General features: G+C 46.1%; 1 protein-coding gene across 1 annotated transcript in view; it reads left to right on the forward strand.

Moving 5' to 3' along the window:
* Positions 1 to 19,479, forward strand: part of ANK2 (ankyrin 2) — a 256,841-nt gene that overhangs the window by 128,595 nt on the left and 108,767 nt on the right. The window contains exons 16-22 of the mRNA XM_074950755.1: positions 5,560 to 5,658; positions 6,344 to 6,442; positions 10,445 to 10,642; positions 12,138 to 12,236; positions 12,344 to 12,442; positions 14,939 to 15,037; positions 17,709 to 17,807. Of these exons, the coding sequence (XP_074806856.1) occupies positions 5,560 to 5,658; positions 6,344 to 6,442; positions 10,445 to 10,642; positions 12,138 to 12,236; positions 12,344 to 12,442; positions 14,939 to 15,037; positions 17,709 to 17,807 (792 nt within the window). The remainder of the gene's footprint in view (positions 1 to 5,559; positions 5,659 to 6,343; positions 6,443 to 10,444; positions 10,643 to 12,137; positions 12,237 to 12,343; positions 12,443 to 14,938; positions 15,038 to 17,708; positions 17,808 to 19,479) is intronic.

Consider the following 19,479-nt stretch of genomic DNA (forward strand, 5'->3'; position numbering starts at 1 on the left):
TGCTCGGAGCCCCCTCCCTTGCCCCTTAACCCCCGACCCTGCTCAGGAGGCATCTTCTTTTTGCTGCTCGCCTCCTGAAGCCCAGGGCCTTACCTCTGCCCCTGTCCCCACCCCTGTCCCGGTTCAATTTCCCTCCTCCTGCAAGGCTACTGCCGCCCCTGGGGTTATTTCTTTTCCGCCTTTTGCAGACCCCCCCCAGGGAGCAGTCTTTACGTTTTCTAGTTGCGACTCATTAGGAGTTGCGCTTTTCCCCCTGCCATCCCCTTCCACTCCAAGGCACGAGATGGATTTAATAACCCCAGCCTGTCAGACGCCCCGTCGGCGGTCCGCACCCTGCCTACCCGCCTTAGCGGACCTCGAGGCTGTATTAAGAACCCCATCGGGGAGTACCCCGGAAACCGTAACCCCATCCCCCCATGAGCTGCGGCATGCACTACGGCAGTTCTTAGAGCACACCCGTGGTGCCCGCAATAGGGCACAGCTGGCTCTCCAGCGATGGGGGGACTTCGATCAACTTGTTCAGGCCGCAAGGGCCCTTATGAAGGAGGGCAGAGGGCAAGGGAGGCACGGTGCTGCGGCCTACGAGCGGGCCCGCGGCTTCCGGAAAGAGCTACTTACTTATGGGATGGGACACGGGTTGCTACGCGACCCGCCGGGGGCCATGAGCACCCCCACCAATGAGAACTCCCCACCCCCCCGGCCCTCCGCATGACACCTCTCATTATTGTAACCCTGAATACCAGGGGCTGTAGGATGGCTCTCCGCAGGTCCCAGGTGCTCTCCTACCTTCGGGAGGGGGGGTACTCTGTGGTTTTCCTGCAGGAGACCCACACGGACCCAACCGCCGAGGATAGGTGGCGGCTGGAGTGGGGGGACGGGGTGTACTTCAGCCATTGCACGACCTGGCAAGCTGGAGTGGCGACCCTGTTCTCCCCCGCCCTGCGGCCCGAGGTGCTAGGGGTCACTGAGGTCGTACCGGGCCACTTGTTGCACCTCCGAGTTCGTCTGGAGGGGCTCGTGGTCAATCTTGTTAATATCTATGCCCCGCAAGTGAGTTCACAGCGGCCACAATTCTACCAGCAGGTGTCCGATTTTCTCGGCACCCTAGACTCGCACGAGTGCCTGATCCTGGGAGGGGACTTTAACACTACCCTCGAGGAGCGGGACCGCTCGGGGGCCGAGCCGAGCCCAGCCGCCGCGACCATTCTCCGAGACATAGTCGATTATCACTCCCTAGTGGACGTCTGGCGTGACCATCACCCAGATGACACTTCCACGTTTACCTTTGTCCGGGTGGAGGCCCATCGGTCACACCGCTCTCGGTTAGACCGTATTTACCTATCCCGTTTCCATCTTTCACAGGCCCACTCCTCCACCGTGCGGCCGGCCCCTTTTTCCGACCATCATTTAGTTACCGTCACGGTCTCCCTCCGTGCGGAGGGACCGGGGCCGGCCTACTGGCACTTTAATAACAGCCTGCTGGAGGACGAGAGCTTTGTGATGTCCTTCCGGGAGTTTTGGCTGGCCTGGCGGGAGCAATGGCGTGCCTTTCCCTCGGTGCGGCGCTGGTGGGATCTAGGGAAGGTGCGCGCCAAGCTCTTCTGCCGCAACTACACTCGGGGCGCCAGCCGACGGAGAAATGCAACGATAGAGCAGTTGGAACGGGAGGTCTTAGAGCTGGAGAGGCGCCTGGCCGCCAGCCCCGGGGACCCGTCCCTCTGCGGAGCGTGCCGGGAGAAGCGGGAGGAACTTCGAGCCCTCGAGGACCACCGGGCCCGAGGTGCCTTTGTCCGGTCCCGCATCCGCCTCCTTCGGGAGATGGATCGCGGCTCCCGCTTCTTCTATGCCCTGGAGAAAACGAGGGGGGCCAAAAAACACGTCACCTGCCTTCTAGCGGAAGACGGCACCCCCCTCACGGATCCGGAGGAGATGTGTGGGAGGGCCCGTGACTTCTACGCAAGCCTTTTCTCCCCGGATCCGACCGACCCTGGCGCTCGCGGGGTGCTCTGGGAGGAACTCCCCACGGTCAGCGTGGGCGACCGAGACCGGCTGGAGCTGCCTCTCACCCTGGCCGAGTTCTCGGAAGCCCTCCGCCGCATGCCCACCAATAAATCTCCGGGCATGGACGGGCTGACCGTGGAGTTTTACCGCGCGTTCTGGGACATCCTCGGCCCGGACCTAGTCACTGTCTGGGCTGAGTCTTTGCAGGGCGGGGTCCTCCCTCTGTCGTGCAGGCGAGCGGTGCTTGCCTTGCTGCCGAAGAAGGGGGACCTCCGCGACTTACGAAACTGGCGTCCCCTCTCACTCCTTAGCACGGATTACAAAATCGTAGCGAAAGCAATTTCGCTGCGGCTAGGGTCCGTGATGGCGGACGTGATCCACCCAGACCAGACCTATACTGTCCCGGGTCGCAGCATTTTTGACAACCTCTTTCTAGTCCGAGACCTTTTGGAACTCGGGCGGAGAGACGGTCTGTCGTTCGCCCTCCTGTCTCTCGATCAGGAGAAGGCGTTCGATAGAGTGGATCATGGGTACCTCCTGAGCACCCTGCGGGCGTTTGGATTCGGACCTCAGTTTGTGAGTTTTCTCCGGGTGCTGTACGCCTCCGCGGAGTGTTTGGTTAGGCTCAACTGGACCCTGACCGAACCGGTCAGCTTCGGGCGAGGGGTGCGGCAGGGGTGCCCCCTCTCAGGCCAGCTGTACGCTCTGGCGATCGAGCCTTTCCTCTGTCTCCTCCGCAGGAGGTTGACGGGGTTGGTGCTGCGGGAGCCGGAGCTGCGGCTGGTCCTGTCGGCGTACGCCGATGACGTCCTCCTCGTGGTCCAGGACCCGGGCGACTTGGCGCGAGTGGAGGCATGCCAAGCCATTTATTCAGCAGCCTCCTCCGCCCGAGTCAACTGGGTCAAGAGCTCTGGCTTGGCGGTGGGGGGCTGGCGGCAGGTAAGCTCCCTCCCACCCGCGCTTCAGACCATCCGGTGGAGTGCCGGCCCTCTGCTCTATCTCGGCGTTTACCTTTCTGCCACGCACCCTTCTCCGCCGGAGAACTGGCAAAATTTGGAAGGCGGCGTGATTGAGCGGATCAGGAAATGGACGAGGCTACTCCGATGTCTCTCCCTTCGGGGGAGAGCACTGGTGCTTAACCAACTAGTCCTGTCCACGCTCTGGTACCGGCTCAACACCCTAGCCCCGGCCCCGGGTTTCCTGTCCCACCTCCGGAGATTGATTCTGGAGTTCTTTTGGTCAGGATTGCACTGGGCCCCTGTTGGAGTTCTTCATTTGCCCCTGAAGGAAGGAGGGCAGGGCCTGAAGTGTCTGTACACTCAGGTCCGCGTTTTCCGCCTCCAGGCCCTGCAGAGGCTCCTTTATGGTGCAGGTAGTTCGACGTGGAGCATATTGGCGCACGCCTTCCTACGCCGCTTCCATGGGCTCCGATATGACCGGCAGCTCTTTTATCTTTCTCCGAGAGGTTTTCCGCGAGACCTCTCCGGGCTGCCGGATTTCTACCAGGACCTCCTCCGGACCTGGAAACTGTTTTCAACCACCAGGTCTGTGGCGGCCATCGTGGGGGCAGATCTCCTCACGGAGCCCCTGCTACACAACCCCCAACTTCGTGTGCAGGCGGCGGAGTCCCGCACGGTGCGCCAGAGGTTGGTCCTGGCGGGAGTTACGAGGGTCGGGGACCTCCTGGACTACGACCGGGGGGACTGGCTGGATCCCCTGACGCTCGCTCGACGCATGGGGCTCTCCAGCCTTCGCACCCCCCGGCGCGTGCTTCAGGAGGTGGAGGCCGCTTTGACCCCCGCTGCTCGGGCTTATGTCAGCCGAGCCTTGCGCGAGGGCGCACCCCGCCCATCCTTTACCCCAGGCCCACCGGACCTTTCCATCGGGCCCCTACCCTGCCGATCCCAACACACCCCTCATCCTTTCACTGCAAGCCGGCTGCATGAATTGCAACCGGTCGGTTTTCAAGTTGCATCACGGCAATATTTATATACACTCACGCTCCATACCCTTCACGCCCGCACCCTGGTGTCCCGCCCCGACACAAAGTGGCGAGACCTCCTACCACCCTTGGAGGGGGAGCAACCTCGGTGGGCCAGCCTGTACTCCACCTTGGTCCCGAGGCCCGCCGGGGACATCAGTTGGCGGCTCCTTCACGGGGCCGTGAGCACGGGCGTGTTTTTGACACGTTTTACCTCCGTTCCGGAGACTTGCCCCTTCTGTAATGTGAGGGAAACCCTGGCGCACGTCTATTTAGAGTGTGCCAGATTGCAGCCTCTTTTTCGGCTCCTCACAAACATTCTTTTGCGCTTTTGGCTTCATTTTTCCCCTCACCTCTTTATCTATACACTCCCCATCCGTGGCCCCACCAAGTCGCGGGATCTCCTGGTTAGCCTCCTCCTAGCCTTGGCTAAGACAGCCATTTATAAGACCAGAGAGCGGAGGTTGGCTCATGAGGCGTCCTGCGATTGTAGGGCCGTTTTCCGATCCTCAGTACATTCACGCATCCGGGCGGAGTTCCTCTGGGCGGCGTCCACCGACTCCCTTGACACCTTCGAGGAACGGTGGGCGCTGTCCGGGGTTCTCTGCTCGGTGACCCCGTCTGGTTCCCTCCGTCTGACCCTCTGATTGAGGGACAGAGCGAGAGACGCCAGCCACAGCCGTTAGCTGCTGTGAATACCATCATTATTGTTATTTAGGAGGGGTCTTATAATACATGGATGTGCCCCCCTCCCTCCCAGCCACCCACCCCGCAGCCGTGCCCATCTTGTCGGGCACTCTCAGGAGAGGGAGGGTCGGTGACCCTGGGCGCGGCACTAGGTAACTCGAGGGGGTGGAAGACCACGAGTGTCGAGGAAGCCCCCCCGCTCTAGGCCACCAGGTAACTCAGGAGGGTGGAAGACCACGAGTGTCGAGGAAGCCCCCCCGCTCTGGGCCTGGGCTAGCCTGACCACCTCTCCCTCCTGAAAGCTGTTGTGTTATACCTTCTGATTGCGTTGTTTTGTTGCTAAGTTTTTCTTTATCTTTTTGTAATCTCTGTAACTGTTACAAATAAATTTCTTTTCTGTTTCAAAAACCTTCCCTGTTACCTTACCCAGGGAAAAGGGACCTACTTAACCTGGGGCTAATATATCTGCCTTCTATCACTCTCCTGTAGCCATCTGACCCGACCCTGTCACACACCATAAAACGAAATAAAAAATTGAGCTAGTGAAAAGCTAAGTTTTGGATAAAATTTGAATTGGAGCCTCACCACCCATGCAATGGATATTGCTTAGTAAACTTTTTATGTGGTAAAATGTCATACTGTGGACATATGGAAGACTGAAAGAGAGGATATTTTCTTGTATGACACACTCCTATCAAAATATTTCAGAGTGAGTAGTGCCATTACTACTTGTTAACTCTTATTAGTTATTAATGAATAAAAATGGCAGGTGGCTTTAATTTGAATTGTAACCTGCTAAAAAATTCAAAGGTTGGTAGAGAAAAACAGATCATTACGAGAAAGATCCCAGAGACTTACACTAAAATTTTTGTTTCCTAAAAATTTTTCAGAAGGGATTCACACCACTGCATGTGGCAGCCAAGTATGGAAGCTTGGATGTGGCAAAACTCCTCTTGCAGCGTCGTGCTTCTCCTGATTCAGCTGGCAAGGTACATTCCTCCACTACAGGGAATCACTGGGTGACTGAATAGCAAAAAGCAATTATGCTTGGTAATTTGGTGAAAAAATAATGTAAAAGAAGGAAGAAGTTGCATTTACTGTCCAACTTAACTATATTAAAAAAAATAACCGTCTCTCTGGAATGATTTTTACATACACATGTAATTGAGGTTACCTTGCAGTGTGTTTAATGTTTTACTTTTATTACAGCAGGACATGTTGGTGCACAATTATAAAGACTGATATGTTACTGTGGGACAAGAAGTGCCCATTCTGTTCAATTATTCAGGTCATAAAAATCACTAAGCAGAAATAATGGGGCAAGACCAGAACTATTACTTTTTCCCATGTTGCAAAGGTTGCTCATACTGATGTTTCTCTGACTTGGCGATTTCAGAACTTGGTTCATGATAAATAATAAATACTGGCCAAATAAAATTCATCCTCAGTTGTTTGCCCTGTTTTAAGCAAAGTACATCATACTAACTGTTGGCTTACTATTATTTTCAGTTTCAGTAAAGTTTCTAAAATGAAAATAATCCAGACTGAGTTAAATGTCATTTTGTTTATGTATTTATTGGCTAATCAATTAATATATTTAATATATATTGATTTGTGGCTTAATGGTTGCTTATGCCCAGCTAACAACTTAATTCGGTAACACGCCCTTTACAGAATGGCCTCACCCCACTCCATGTAGCTGCTCACTATGACAACCAGAAGGTGGCTCTGCTGTTGCTGGAGAAAGGTGCCTCTCCCCATGCTACTGCCAAGGTGAGATTTCACAGCCAAGCACTGGCAACGTTACTCTCTGAGAACCAGGGGAATAATTTTAAAACGACAACAAGAAACAAAGCAATGAAGGAGCTGAGTCAGCTGAAGGCTGGAGCCACAGTTGCGAACTCCTGACACCCCAGAAGGCGGATATAGAGGCCTCTGCTGGTAGGAGGCTACAATTGTAGCTGACTCCTGCTTGTTCTTGAGCCTCTCAGATAAACAGTTGGTGGGTGACCAGCAGGGGAAAGGGAGAGAGAATGCTTGGGAGTTGATGCACAAAGAAGCCTCATACTTTTTCTTCTGCCTCCTCTGCTGCCTCCTCTTCTTGCCCTTCACAGCCAGCCACAGTTTGGAGGGAAAGGAGTTCTCCTTCCCAGATAAAAGCTGGAGGAGAGATGCCCCTCCTTTTGCTTATAATTGTCCCCATCATTAGAATTCTCTTAGAGATATTTTACAACCTCATAGCTAGTTTTGTATCTATAGTTTTCAGGATTTTTGAAGCTATGCAAGAATTCTGAATAGCACTTCTGAGACTATGCTCAAGCCTGTGAATTGTATCTTCTATGCTCAGGGTTTTTGTCTTTTTGATACTCTGTCTCCTCTCCCTGCTCATTCTTAAAAATAGTGCTGTTTTTTTCAATAGAGACTGTAAGAGTTGTTTTTTAAAGTCACTGTAGAGCGTTTTAGGTGCATACTTGCTTTATAGCAGAGCCACTTATAGTCAAACCTTGTTATTGAAATGTTATTAAACTGCTGATTATCCAATGTATTGAGAAATATGAGGAACTTCAGTCCATGAGGACACCAGATCAGGATGTCCTTGTGTGATTGAGTTCCTGAGTAAACTTTATGGATCACTCACTTGTCTATTGTCCTAAAAGAGACCCTATTCTGATCTTACTGAAGCTGCCCTGTTGCCTGTTCAAGTTAGTGACCAGACGCAAAAAGACTGATTTTCCTTTTACAGATATCAGTCAAGAGTAACTCCATTAAAGTCAGTGAAATTACACCAGTGTAAAATCAACATGCAAGAAAAATCTGGCCGAAGAGTACACAGCCAATTAGAGTGGCATCTCCATCTGATAGCTAGGCTCAGTGTGTGTCCAATGTATTATTACAGACTCAGAGTAGACCCCATATAGTCTAAATGCTTTGGCTCTACCAGGTAAACCCATGGTGACATTCCTTGTGACTGAGTAGTAGGAGCTGTGCTAAGCTTCTCTCAGTCATTCTTTGAATATATTGCATATATGACTGTCTGAGTCCAACTCAATTTTAATGAAAAAGAAGCATAATTTAGAGCTTACTTTAGTACTGCATAGCAAGAAACCTGTACTTGAAACTGTGAGTGTAAAGAGGTTTGCCTGTGTGGCAGGATTAGGGCTTGTATCATTCTCTGATATGTTATAGGAGACTGAAAAAGGAAAAGGGGGGAGGGATAGCTCAGTGGTTTGAGTATTGGCCTGCTAAACCCAGGGTTGTGAGTTCAGTCCTTGAGGGGGCCATTTAGGGATCTGAGGCAAAAATTGGGGATTGGTCCTGCTTTGAGCAGGGGGTTGGACTAGATGACCTCCTGAGGTCCCTTCCAACCCTGATATTCTATGATTCTATGAAAACACCCACACAGAACCCTATCTGTGCACGTTTTTATTGATTTAAAATTTTCTGGCTCCTACACTCTGCTCAAACTTTCCTTCAAGAAGTGGCCCTTCTTTTCATTGATGTACAGGAGGCGCTGCTTTTGCTGGTGTGGATGGGAATTCAGCAGAAGCATTGCTGCAGTAAGAAATTTTACCAACCCTCCCCCCAAACACAAATACTACAAACTTAACAAGGATTCTATTTGCCCTAACCCCTAATTATGTCTTTGGAAATGAAATACAGGGAATTAAGTGGAACACCATCCTCTTCTTTCCAAATAAGGACAGTATGTCAGTGCACTGAGACTGTACATTATGGTTATTTGCTCATGAAAGAACTCCTCCCTCTGACTGTATTTGCAGCCAGTTGCATAACTGACACAGCTATCAAAGTCACAAGTGCAAACATACATCCACCTCTATACTTTTACATCCAAAGAGCAGAGTGCAGTGCAGAACATGCACCCATCAAGCACCAAAGAGTTGTAGCTCATTAGTCAGAAGCAGGGTATTTACTCATTTAGCGGGGGGGGGGGGGGGGAAATTGCGTGAACTGGAGCCAGTGACAGGAAAATTCTAATGTGTGAAGGCTAAGGCATAGTTATATTCCAGCTTGGGTGGAGGAGAAGGTGGATAAGACAAAGCAGTTGCAGAGCAGGTCCTAGTAAGCTCCAAAATATAATTAACTCTAATCTGTGAGAGAAGAAAATAATACTGTTTCCAGGCACCTTATTTTACAGTGTACTGGCTTTTCCTCATTTTTATGTAACTTCCCTCTCTTTTCTCTCTCCACCCACACTCTAGGACTAGATCCTCAGCTTGTGTAAATCTGAATAGTTCAGTGTCAATTTGTATTAGCTGGGGATCTGGATCTAAGTTCTATTGACATCTGCTGACTACAATATTCTTGTCAGCATCCATATGGGTCAGCCGCTACATGCATGCATTTCCAAATCATTGCATTTCTGTCTGTCTCTATATTCCTTGGGACATCTTATTCCTGTAGAATATGTTCTTCTATATATTACAATACTCAAGATTTCCAAAATTTAGAGTTCGTTGCAGTCTCTGTCTTCATTTATTAATCAACTACCGCTTTGGTATGTGGAGGACAAGATGCACTTTTTTTGCATGATTACAATTTCACACATTGAAAAGAAAAATTGGATTTAGAGAACTAAAACCAAACTCATTGTAGGATATGCCTTGGAGTTAAACATTAGAACTGATGGAAAATGGAATTTCCCTCATGAGAAAATTTTGATTTTTTTGGAATGACTTTTCATCCAAAATTTCAAACTTTTTCACAGGAGGAAAATATCTGAAAAATTCCATTTTGGAATAACCACAACAGTTAACTTTCCAGCTGCCTCCAAGGGGTGCCCAACTTCTCAGGCAGCCAACTCCCTTGGGGAATCAGGCACTAGAGGGAGACAGCTGCCCAGGGAGCCTCTTCATGTTGTTCAGCTCCCCAGGGAGCTGGCTTCCCCAGGAGGCAGCTACCCAGGATGCTGGGCAGCCAGGGAAACCCAGGCTCTCAGGAAACCTGGCAGGAAAGCATTCTGTCCTGCTTTCCTGGTTTCTGTCGAAAGTTTCCTTGGAGTTGACAGATCCAGCTGAATCTTTAGATTCTGTCAGTTCAGCATTTTCTGACAGAAAAATGTTCTATCTGAAAATTTTTGACAAGCTCTACTAAACATAGATTTTAACATATTGCTTTATAATGTGCAGTTTGCAATTGGAAAAGTTAAAATGGCACTCATTCCCACCAGATAGCATTGAGGCGAGGAGCCCAGAGGTTTAGAAAAAGGACTAGATATGTATGTGGATATTGAAAACAGCCACAATACACCAGATAGCATGAGGGTTTATATCCTCTTTATGCTAGTTTAGGGCATAAAGTAACTACTAAATGGCAGGACTTAGGAAAAGATTTCCAAATGCATAAGCTATTCCATAATTGTCCACCTTCCTTTGAAGTATCTGGCATTGGCCACTGTTGGAGGCAGAATACCAATCTAAGTGGACAATTGATCTCATCTGATACAAGAATTCCTATGTAAAATAATTCTTAAGATAAAGAAATGTCGCAATAGTTAGTTTTTAATGGTTTTTCTTTTCAACATTCCTTCATATTTCTCTTTGCCACCATAATCTGAAAAGTGGACATTTTCTATTCCTCCATAATTATTTCCACTGGAAACTGACTGTAGGATTGTTAAGAATGGGAAAATAATGACACAGGGTCTAGAGACAGATTGTTCCAGATATTTCTATGAAATAAAATGGAGCACTATTTGCTGTGTGATGGATTTGTAAACATCAGAAAAGGCTATTAACATGTGGAGCCTGGTTTTAGAATGGATATACCCCTCTGCACATTGCTGCCAAGAAGAATCAGATGCAGATAGCTACCACGCTGCTGAGCTACGGAGCCGAGACCAACATTCTGACCAAACAGGGAGTGACCCCGCTGCACCTGGCCTCTCAAGAAGGTCATGCTGACATGGTTACCTTGCTCCTGGACAAAGGATCCAATATCCATGTGGCAACTAAGGTAATAGTTTATCCCCAGTGGTGAAGGGCATCATGGGGAGGACATCCAATGACTTGCAAGGTGCAATACAAGAAGAGAGCCAGCTGCTTAGAAATAGAGTCCAAACTATACATCCCTATACGCAAGCAAAAGCTCAAGATATGAGAAGTGTTAGGAAGCAAAGGCAGGTGGGTGAACAGCAGTAGTGAAGGTAGGTGGGGCTGGCAGAGACAGTGACCCTGATCAGAGGCTGTCTTAAAAGCATATCATTAACAGCTGTGTTGGGTAATCTAAGGAGGATCTTCAGTGGTGTGCCATGTTCAGTGGAAAACAATGTGTGCAAGCTCTGACTGAAAGGTGGGCTTGGAGAAGCAGGCAAGCCAGGGGAAGTTGCTGCAGAACCAGCCGTGGAGAAAGGGTTGTAGTGTTTCCACAGTCCTGCAGTCTTGTAATCTCTGAGCTGTTTCCAACATAATACGAAAGTTGTACATCCTGTCTAAAGGATTAAGAAATAATAGAAGGGAGGTTGCACAAAGCTCTAGGTTCTGTGGGTCATTGGGTTGATCCAGCCCTGTGTGACACATGTCAGAGAACAATAGCTTGAGGGATGAACTAGTGGAGTGCTTATGGCACTTATCCCAATATATTGTGCCATCCAGCTTCCTTGCTGGGATGGAAGAAACTAGTAATGTTTGGCAGAGAATAATGCAGCTTTACTAGTTGCGAAAATAATAAAATAATCCTAATGAAAACCATTCTGATCCATCAGGTTTTCTATTGGAATGTGTGCCAAATCCTTCCTAGAAGTACCTTGATTCCCTCCCAAAAACATTACATAAGACTTTCTGTGATGCAGTTTTATCCAGCCAAAAGATGCTGAACAAAATTTACTCTCACAGGCCTTTGCTCAGGAGTAAAAGCTGCATGATGAGGCTCTTGATGTATGAGAATAGTGTAATGCGCCATTCTAAGAAATGGGAAACAAACTGCTTTTCCATTCTCATACTCAATGTATATATTTATATAATTTATTTATATAAGCTGTTACCTATTTCCTGTCCATGCGCTATCCATGTATGCTTTTTTAAAGGTTTGCTTAAATTCTCTTTTTGGGCCTCAATTCTCTTCTACAGTTTCCTTTATTTTGACTCCCACCCATAATTGTTAAGGCCCATTCCTCCCAGTTGAGGAAGGCTACATATGGCTTGCAGGAGTTGCAGAAGGGGTCATCCTACTTCATTAGCTGGCACTTCAATTTCTCCAGTGACATTACTGTGTAAAGTCCAGGTGTGGTAATCACTAGCTGAAAGCACCAATCTATAGTTACGATTACAGTTTGCTGTGATGAGCTGTTTGCTAGTTTTACATGGATAGAGACCAACTCCCATCTTTGCTTAAAAATCTCTATTTTTGAAATTACAGACAGGATCTTGCTATATTTAAAAAATTATAAACTTGCAAGTCCCATTTCTTTCTTTTTGATAACATCATAGTTCTCTTACCATTTCATTTGTAGAGTGGATTGACATCCTTGCACCTTGCAGCTCAGGAAGATAAAGTGAACGTAGCTGATATACTGACAAAGCATGGTGCAAACCAAGATGCTCAGACAAAGGTAAACCACATAATGCTACTGCTTTCCAGGTGAACAAGGATGTTATTGTTATAATGGAACATCCCATTGACTGCATAGGTTTACTTTTTTGTGTTATTTTATTGTAGCTGGGCTACACTCCTTTAATTGTAGCTTGTCACTATGGAAACATCAAGATGGTGAATTTCCTCCTGAAACAGGGAGCCAATGTCAATGCTAAAACAAAGGTAAAGAATTTTTCATCACTTCTGGTTTTTTTCTTCAGTGACCAATGATACTAATTCATACTCCATATGGACAGCTATAGGATTGTTTTCCAAGTAGATCTTTTTACAAATTACGCATGCACGCTAGGTGTCAGTATCTGCTGATTTGTGGCTGTGGTGGAATGAGTTCCCTCTGTTCTGCTTCAGGATGCCTTGCTCACTAAACTGAAGTCCGGTATATTAACTCTGTGTGTGAGAAGGGAGATCTGTTCTCTTGAGTTTATCCTTTATTTTATTTGTACTGGTAACACATCTGAGCCTGATTCTGATCATGTTAGTGTAATTCCATTGACTTCAGCAAAGTTACTTCTGAATTATACCAGAATAAAGCCCTCCAAGGTGTGCTATGTGGAGACAACTCTGCCTCTCTCAACCAGTGGTTTCTGAATCTGCAGAATATGTGCTTACACTGAGGGATCTGTGACCACAAAGCCTTGTTGTATCACAGATGCCTTCACATCACCTGCACCAGGAGAAGGCCAGCCCACAAGGGCCAAGCACTCCCTGGCTCCAATTCAAACTGGCTTCTTGTTGGTGGTCTGTAGTCATAGCACTACTGTTCACCTTCAGACTCACATGGTTTCCTTGGTGTTTTGGTGTCAGTGCAAACAGCTAAGCTCCTTTGATGGCTCCAACAACACCTCTGGTGTCCTTGACAACTGATCGGAATCACACAAACTTGTAATTCACTGATCATTCCTGCTGACTTCTCTGTCTCCAGCTGCTTACTTATTTGGTCAATCCACTCCTCAAAGTGGGACGGCATCATGAAAATGAGCCCAACTAAACAGCGTGAACTCCAATGCACAAAAAAAAGACAGAGGCAGGGGTAGTGTCAGGACATTTCCAGAGAAGACTCAGCCCAGACTCAGTAGGTTAAAACCATAGATAAGATTGTTCAAAGAGCTGGTAGGTATAACACAAGAAAAAAGTTGAAACCCATAATAAAAGGAGACAGCTAGAAACTGTGTGCTACCAAGATGGAATTGAAAGGAATGTCCTAATTGCCCCTTATCTGTTAGGTGTCACTCTGTATCTAAATGTGTGTTGAACTCATTGGGTCAGGTTCTGACTTCAGTTTCCCTGGTTATTCTAGTTATCTGAAATAATTCCATTTAAAGTTAGTTTAGAGTAACACCAGAGTAACTGAAATCAGTATCTGGCTCATTGGCTTTTCGAAAACATCATAAATCTTGGCAGCCTAACAGATAACCAGCACTGTGGATTCACTCAGTTTAAAGAGCAAGTCCCTCCTGGACAGATTTATAGCTGACAGAACATGTTAGAAGCCAAACAAAATGCAATATCCTGAACCTTCAGGATATTGTATGCCATGTCCAGCAGAAAGGTGCTGTGTCTGGACTCATTCCCAAGGGACAGCACTGATATTAAAGTAATGGAAATAATGTGATTGTCAGTATAAAACACCACAACCTATAGTAAACCCCTGCTCTGTATCCTACCAGATAGATGAATGTGTAGCCTAAATGTCACAAGGGCAACTAGCATACCAAGCTCATTCTCACCCATCTGTCCATATGAAAGATACATGTCATAGTCATAGTTTAAGGCACACACAATTCCAAGAGATCAGTAAGAGTCCCTTAGGCTCTCTTATACATACATAAATGGTACAGTGAAATCAAATTGCTATTTTCCCCCAGTTTATTCTCTGCCTGCTTTCAAAGTCAAGTGCAGATAATTTTGTAAATTAATTGCCTGACTAGATCCATACAATTCCCCCTCAGATCAGCTTGCTGAAGTGCAGTCTAGCTCTGCTTTTGTATTGTAGCACATCATGAATGGATCATTGGAGTAGATAAATATACAGAATTAAAATATATTTATTGGTACGCAGAACATGCAGACATTTTTCACTGTATCTGTGGCACAGTTGGGACCTTTTGTAGACCAACAGAAGATGAACTGCACTGACATTCATAATCAGTGAGACTCGAAGTCAAACAGCTGTTTCATTTAAAATGGACTCAATCAGTGCTGTTAGAATTTACATGGCTTTAGAAATTAGCCCAAGTGTTTTAAAGGCAGACTCCTCGGGTACCCATTAAAAACAGAGGGCTGGGAGTCAGAAGACCAGGCTCTGTCCCCCTCCCACAATTGCTCTGTGACCTTGGGCATGAGCATTATGTTTTCTATGCTTCATTGTTTCCATTTGTGAAATAGGGACGGTAATGTTTGCCCACCTTTATAAAGACTATTAATATTGCCCTATGAAAAATGCTCCGCAAGTCAAAATATTATCATGATTTATTATTTCATTAATCCCTAGAGGGTTTAGAGAAGGTTGCTAAGAATTATTGTATGTGGGTGAAATGCTGGCATAGATGTGGTTTTAAATAAATTAAATGTCTTGATTAGAGGAAGTAAATTGAAATGTATTTTCTAATCACTGTATTTTTCTCTCCTTAAAAATACGGTAATTACCACTAATAACAGAATGGCTACACCCCTCTGCACCAAGCTGCTCAACAGGGTCACACTCATATCATCAATGTTCTACTCCAGCATGGGGCCAAGCCCAATGCCATCACTGCTGTAAGTCTGGAAACTGTCTGTAGTACTACTGCAATCTGCCACCTGCATGCAGCTTGTTCCCCGGATGGCTCCTTTCTTTCCTGAGTCTGATTGACTCATTTGATTCCTCTCCTCTCTAGCCTTTTGCCGTGGTGAATGTGCTTCTCATACAGCTGGTCATCAGATGTGTGTGTGTGACTTCCTCCCTCCTTTCTAGCCCCTTAAGGTAGCTCTGTTTAGTTGCAAAGCTCTTTCTAGATGGAGAGTTCGTCTGAATAGTCAGTTAAGCATGGGATTTGGAAACAGTAATTCCTGAATTATAATTCCGGGTTGGCCACTGACTGGTTGTGTCACAGGCACTCTGCATCTCAGTTTCTCCATGTGTAAAATAAGGGTGGCAATAAACATGGAAGTCTTATTATTCTCCCGGTGCCTGGCCAAGATGAGGATCTGGATGAAGGCAAACGGACTGCAACCCTATTGTGTATAAAATGAAAGGGATGCTTACTGCCCAGGATGAAGCACTTAGTCCAGACCCGATTTACACTGTCCTTCTACCCATTTGTTTGCCACCTCCTGGATTGAGTTCACTGCCACTCCTGGATTCTTAGATAGCAGTTATAGCCTGTAGCATAGCTTCTAACCTCTGTAGACAGCCAGGAGTCTGCAACTGTTTTTCTTTAATGCCATTGCTGTAATAGCCATCTATACCACTGACAACTCCAGGTGAGCTCTGTGTACCCAGAGGTTCCAAATGGTTAAAAAAAAAAAAGAAAAGAAAAAAACAGGCCTCAGCCTAGCTCCTGAGTGGGTCAGACTTGCCATGAGTGCATAATACACCTGCTTAAATCTGCACTGGCTTCTCACTCAGTCCCTGGAACAATACTCTGGGATTGAGTTATCCAAGAATCCATGTCTTAGTTTATATCCTACATCATCAGCTGGGAGGCTTTTATGGTCAGTTCCTGGGGCTAAACACCCCATCAGGGCTTACTTAGTTTGAGGGTATGTTCATTTGATTTCAATCACCTTGTAGAGCCGTCACAGCCTGGGTCCATCATACCTCAAAGCACAGTCACTCCAGAGGTAGCCTGGGCTCTAACTCTGGCGTTACCATCCACACAAAAACATCTCATCCAGGTTGAGTGGTGCATTCAAGTGGGACTATCTGGCACAGTTTGGGGAGGTTGGAAGTTTGGTCTGGGTTAGAGCCCCAGTTCAGCTTTCATTTGGGACTTGCCTGAGTTGCAGTGTTAGCTAGAGGTATATGTAATTCAAGAGTTACCCGAGCCTGATTCCTGTCTACACACAAAAATCTCTCACTTGGAGTAAGTGATGCTTTAAACTTGAGCTAGCTGGACCATCAGGGGACGTAGGTTGAAGCTCAAGTGCATCTGATGGTTGAGTAAATAATGCAGTAAAGGTATTCTGTGCTGCTAATCCAAACACTGTGCAGCTCAGAGTGTCATTTTGCAGTATGGCTGCTCTCAGTCAAGAGAGCCTAAGTCAAGAGGAGTTAACACTCAAGTGCAGCCAAGGCTTTGGGCTGGAAAGCCACCCACTTTGCAGTCGCTAAAACACTCGAGTGCTTATAGTCCTTCTATGTCTTCCCACAATTTTCACCATGTCCCCAGAAGGACAGACAAGTTCTCCCATTATTACTGCTGTACAAAGAACCATGGGATATGTCCTCAGAAGTCCTAGTGATACACACAGGTGCATACAGCAGCAATAAGGACACAGTAACTTGGATAATGCTTTGCAGCGTGGCAGCTCATACCTGGGGCTGATCACCCAGGTTAACTCTGCAGTGAAGACATACCATCAGACATTCTTACCTGATGTAGCTTGTGTCTGATTTTTTTTTCTGCTTCTCCTGACAAAAAGCACTGATTTTTGGCTACGCGTTGTGGATGGATTTATGCTGTGCTGCTGAGCACTTCTGAAATAAATAAACACAGACCAGATTTTGATACTCCTATTGAGTAACTTCATTGACTTCAGTGGCGCAGCTCCTGATGTAAGATATGGTTCTGTGTGAGTGAGAATATAACAATCTAGCCCTATATAAATAAATAATATCTATCCACATCACAAGGGTGTTCTGGGGTTTAACTAGCTAATTAATTCTTTATTTGAAGATTAAAAGGGCTATCTAAATACTAATTATTTTTATGGCTTAGGTAGGCATTGAAATTAAAAGAATTCTCCCCAGGTCCTAAACTTGAAGCTTGTTTTGTTTTGTTTCCTGTTACATCATGAGGTTTTGCATAAGTTATATATTCCCAGAGAGAGCATTGTACCTGCTGCAGATGTGAACTGTGTCTGTCAGATGTTAGACCCTAAAACTTTTTAATGGTTTTTGAATAACCTCCCAAATAATAGAGCTTTTGGAAAAAATGCAGTCAAGGGACATAATGTGTAGTGAAATTTGACAACTTTAGGGTTAAAGCATGCAACACGTTTTTTATGAGGAATTGCAGGCAGATGTAAGTGTGTTGTGTTACCATGGTAATCAGGGCTATAGTCTTAAAGAAGTTACAAAGACAGATTCAGATGTAATGGTAAAACTCAGTGATTTTCCTAAGCTGTGCCTTGTTTTGGATGGAAATGCTGGCTCATGCAGTGCTGAGAGTGATCTCACTGATTCAAATCACAGTCCTCCCTCTCATTTCTCTCTCTCTCTCTCCAGAATGGTAACACTGCCTTAGCGATTGCAAGGCGTTTGGGATACATCTCAGTGGTCGATACTCTGAAGGTGGTAACAGAGGAGGTCACCACCACCACAACTGTGAGTACTAGATGTGTTTTAATGCTTCCATTCTCTATTCATAATGTTGTCTCTGCTTGTACTGCAGACTCCCTCTGCCTCTCTCTTCCTCTTTTTACTTTAAGTTTTTAAGGCCCTCCTTTGCTTGGTTGTTGCAAATGTATTGATGTGCATATAGATGTGCATACAGTACACAGAATTAATATAAATAGCTCTATAAATCTGAGTTTACACTGGTGAAATAACAGGTATTCAAACCAGAATATACGTTTTCAGAGAAGGGCCTGAGCGGCAAATCTAAACTTTCCTGAAGTTTGGGAGTCTTTGTATAGGTTCTGGCCCATTTCTCTATTTTTCTTTTCCATTATCCTAGTTCCTTCTTTTCTGTCTCTCCTTATACTTATACGCTTTCCTCTGTGACACCTGCTGATGCAGAACCACCACAGCAGGCTTCTTAGCAATCAGGCTATGCCAGTCCATGAACGGGTGCCAGACTTAGTGGTGCTCACTAGCAGCTCTGAAGCACATAAATCCTCAGTTTGCTCAAATCACTTCCAGAACAAATAGATCCAGTTTTATGGTAGTGTAAAAAATCCCAGCTCACTTCCTCAGCCCTCAAACTGACTGGAATCAGGATTTTGATTCTCGGGGCTCATGAGTTGAGCCAAGTTGATGCCTGTGGAATAGTTTCATTTTTCAAAACTTCTGTTTACTCTTTTTTTTAAAAAAAGAATTTAATTTTCGGGAGGACAGTGGTAACCAGCCACTTCGTTACCTGGTCAGAATGGATGCAAACTGTTGTTTTTAACCAGAAAGACAGCTATATTCTGATGCCAAGACACAAGGGGGAGGGGGGGTCTCTCTCACTGGTCACATATTGCTACAGCCTGCCACTGTTTTAGTAAGTCAGAAAAGAGGCCTTCAAAAAGCTGTGTATCACTGAACGCAGTAATGGTACCATTTTTTACACGAATTTGCTTTCTGTCTTTTACCGTGAAAACTTATAAGGACAATGTTTATTTTTTAAAGCATAAAACATTATAAAAATAGAAAGGCTATAGGCATTAGGCACCCCATACAGGCCCATAATGATAAATCCAAAAATTAGTGAAAAGATGCTACCATATGTTATAAGCCGAGAACATGCACCACGGTGGGGATAGGGCCGGGGGGGGAGGGGGGGCAATGAACGAGAGAGAGGAAAATAATTTTGCTTTTACATCGCATGCTGACAGCAAGTCCCTGTTGAAATAAACAGAGTAAGATGGAACAAAATTGGCTTGACATGATGTTATAAATAGAGTGAGCTATGGTTTATTAATGAACTATGAGAAACAGGCTTAATTTTCTTCTCCAAATTTCCAGAAGAATCTTAATAAATATGGAGTATTTGCTTTTGCTGATATTTATTTATTTACTCTTGTAACACACATACAAGTACATATTTGTGTGGTGTGTGAGTTTATTCTCCCTCTCTCTGGGTAACATTTATCAAAAGTAATTAAGTCCATTTTCAAAACTGACTTATGTAGCCTGTGTAACCCCCCCACCCCCTTCTGTTTTCCTCATCTTCCTTTTCTCATTTCCCTTTCATGTCTTTTACATTCACTTGTTGAATCTTCCATTGTATTTATATAACACCCAGCAACACCCTGCTATCAGTGGTTGTCCAGGTACCACAATAAAGTAAATA

Source organism: Natator depressus, chromosome 4, assembly GCF_965152275.1.
Source record: "Natator depressus isolate rNatDep1 chromosome 4, rNatDep2.hap1, whole genome shotgun sequence".
NCBI lineage: Eukaryota > Metazoa > Chordata > Testudines > Cheloniidae > Natator > Natator depressus.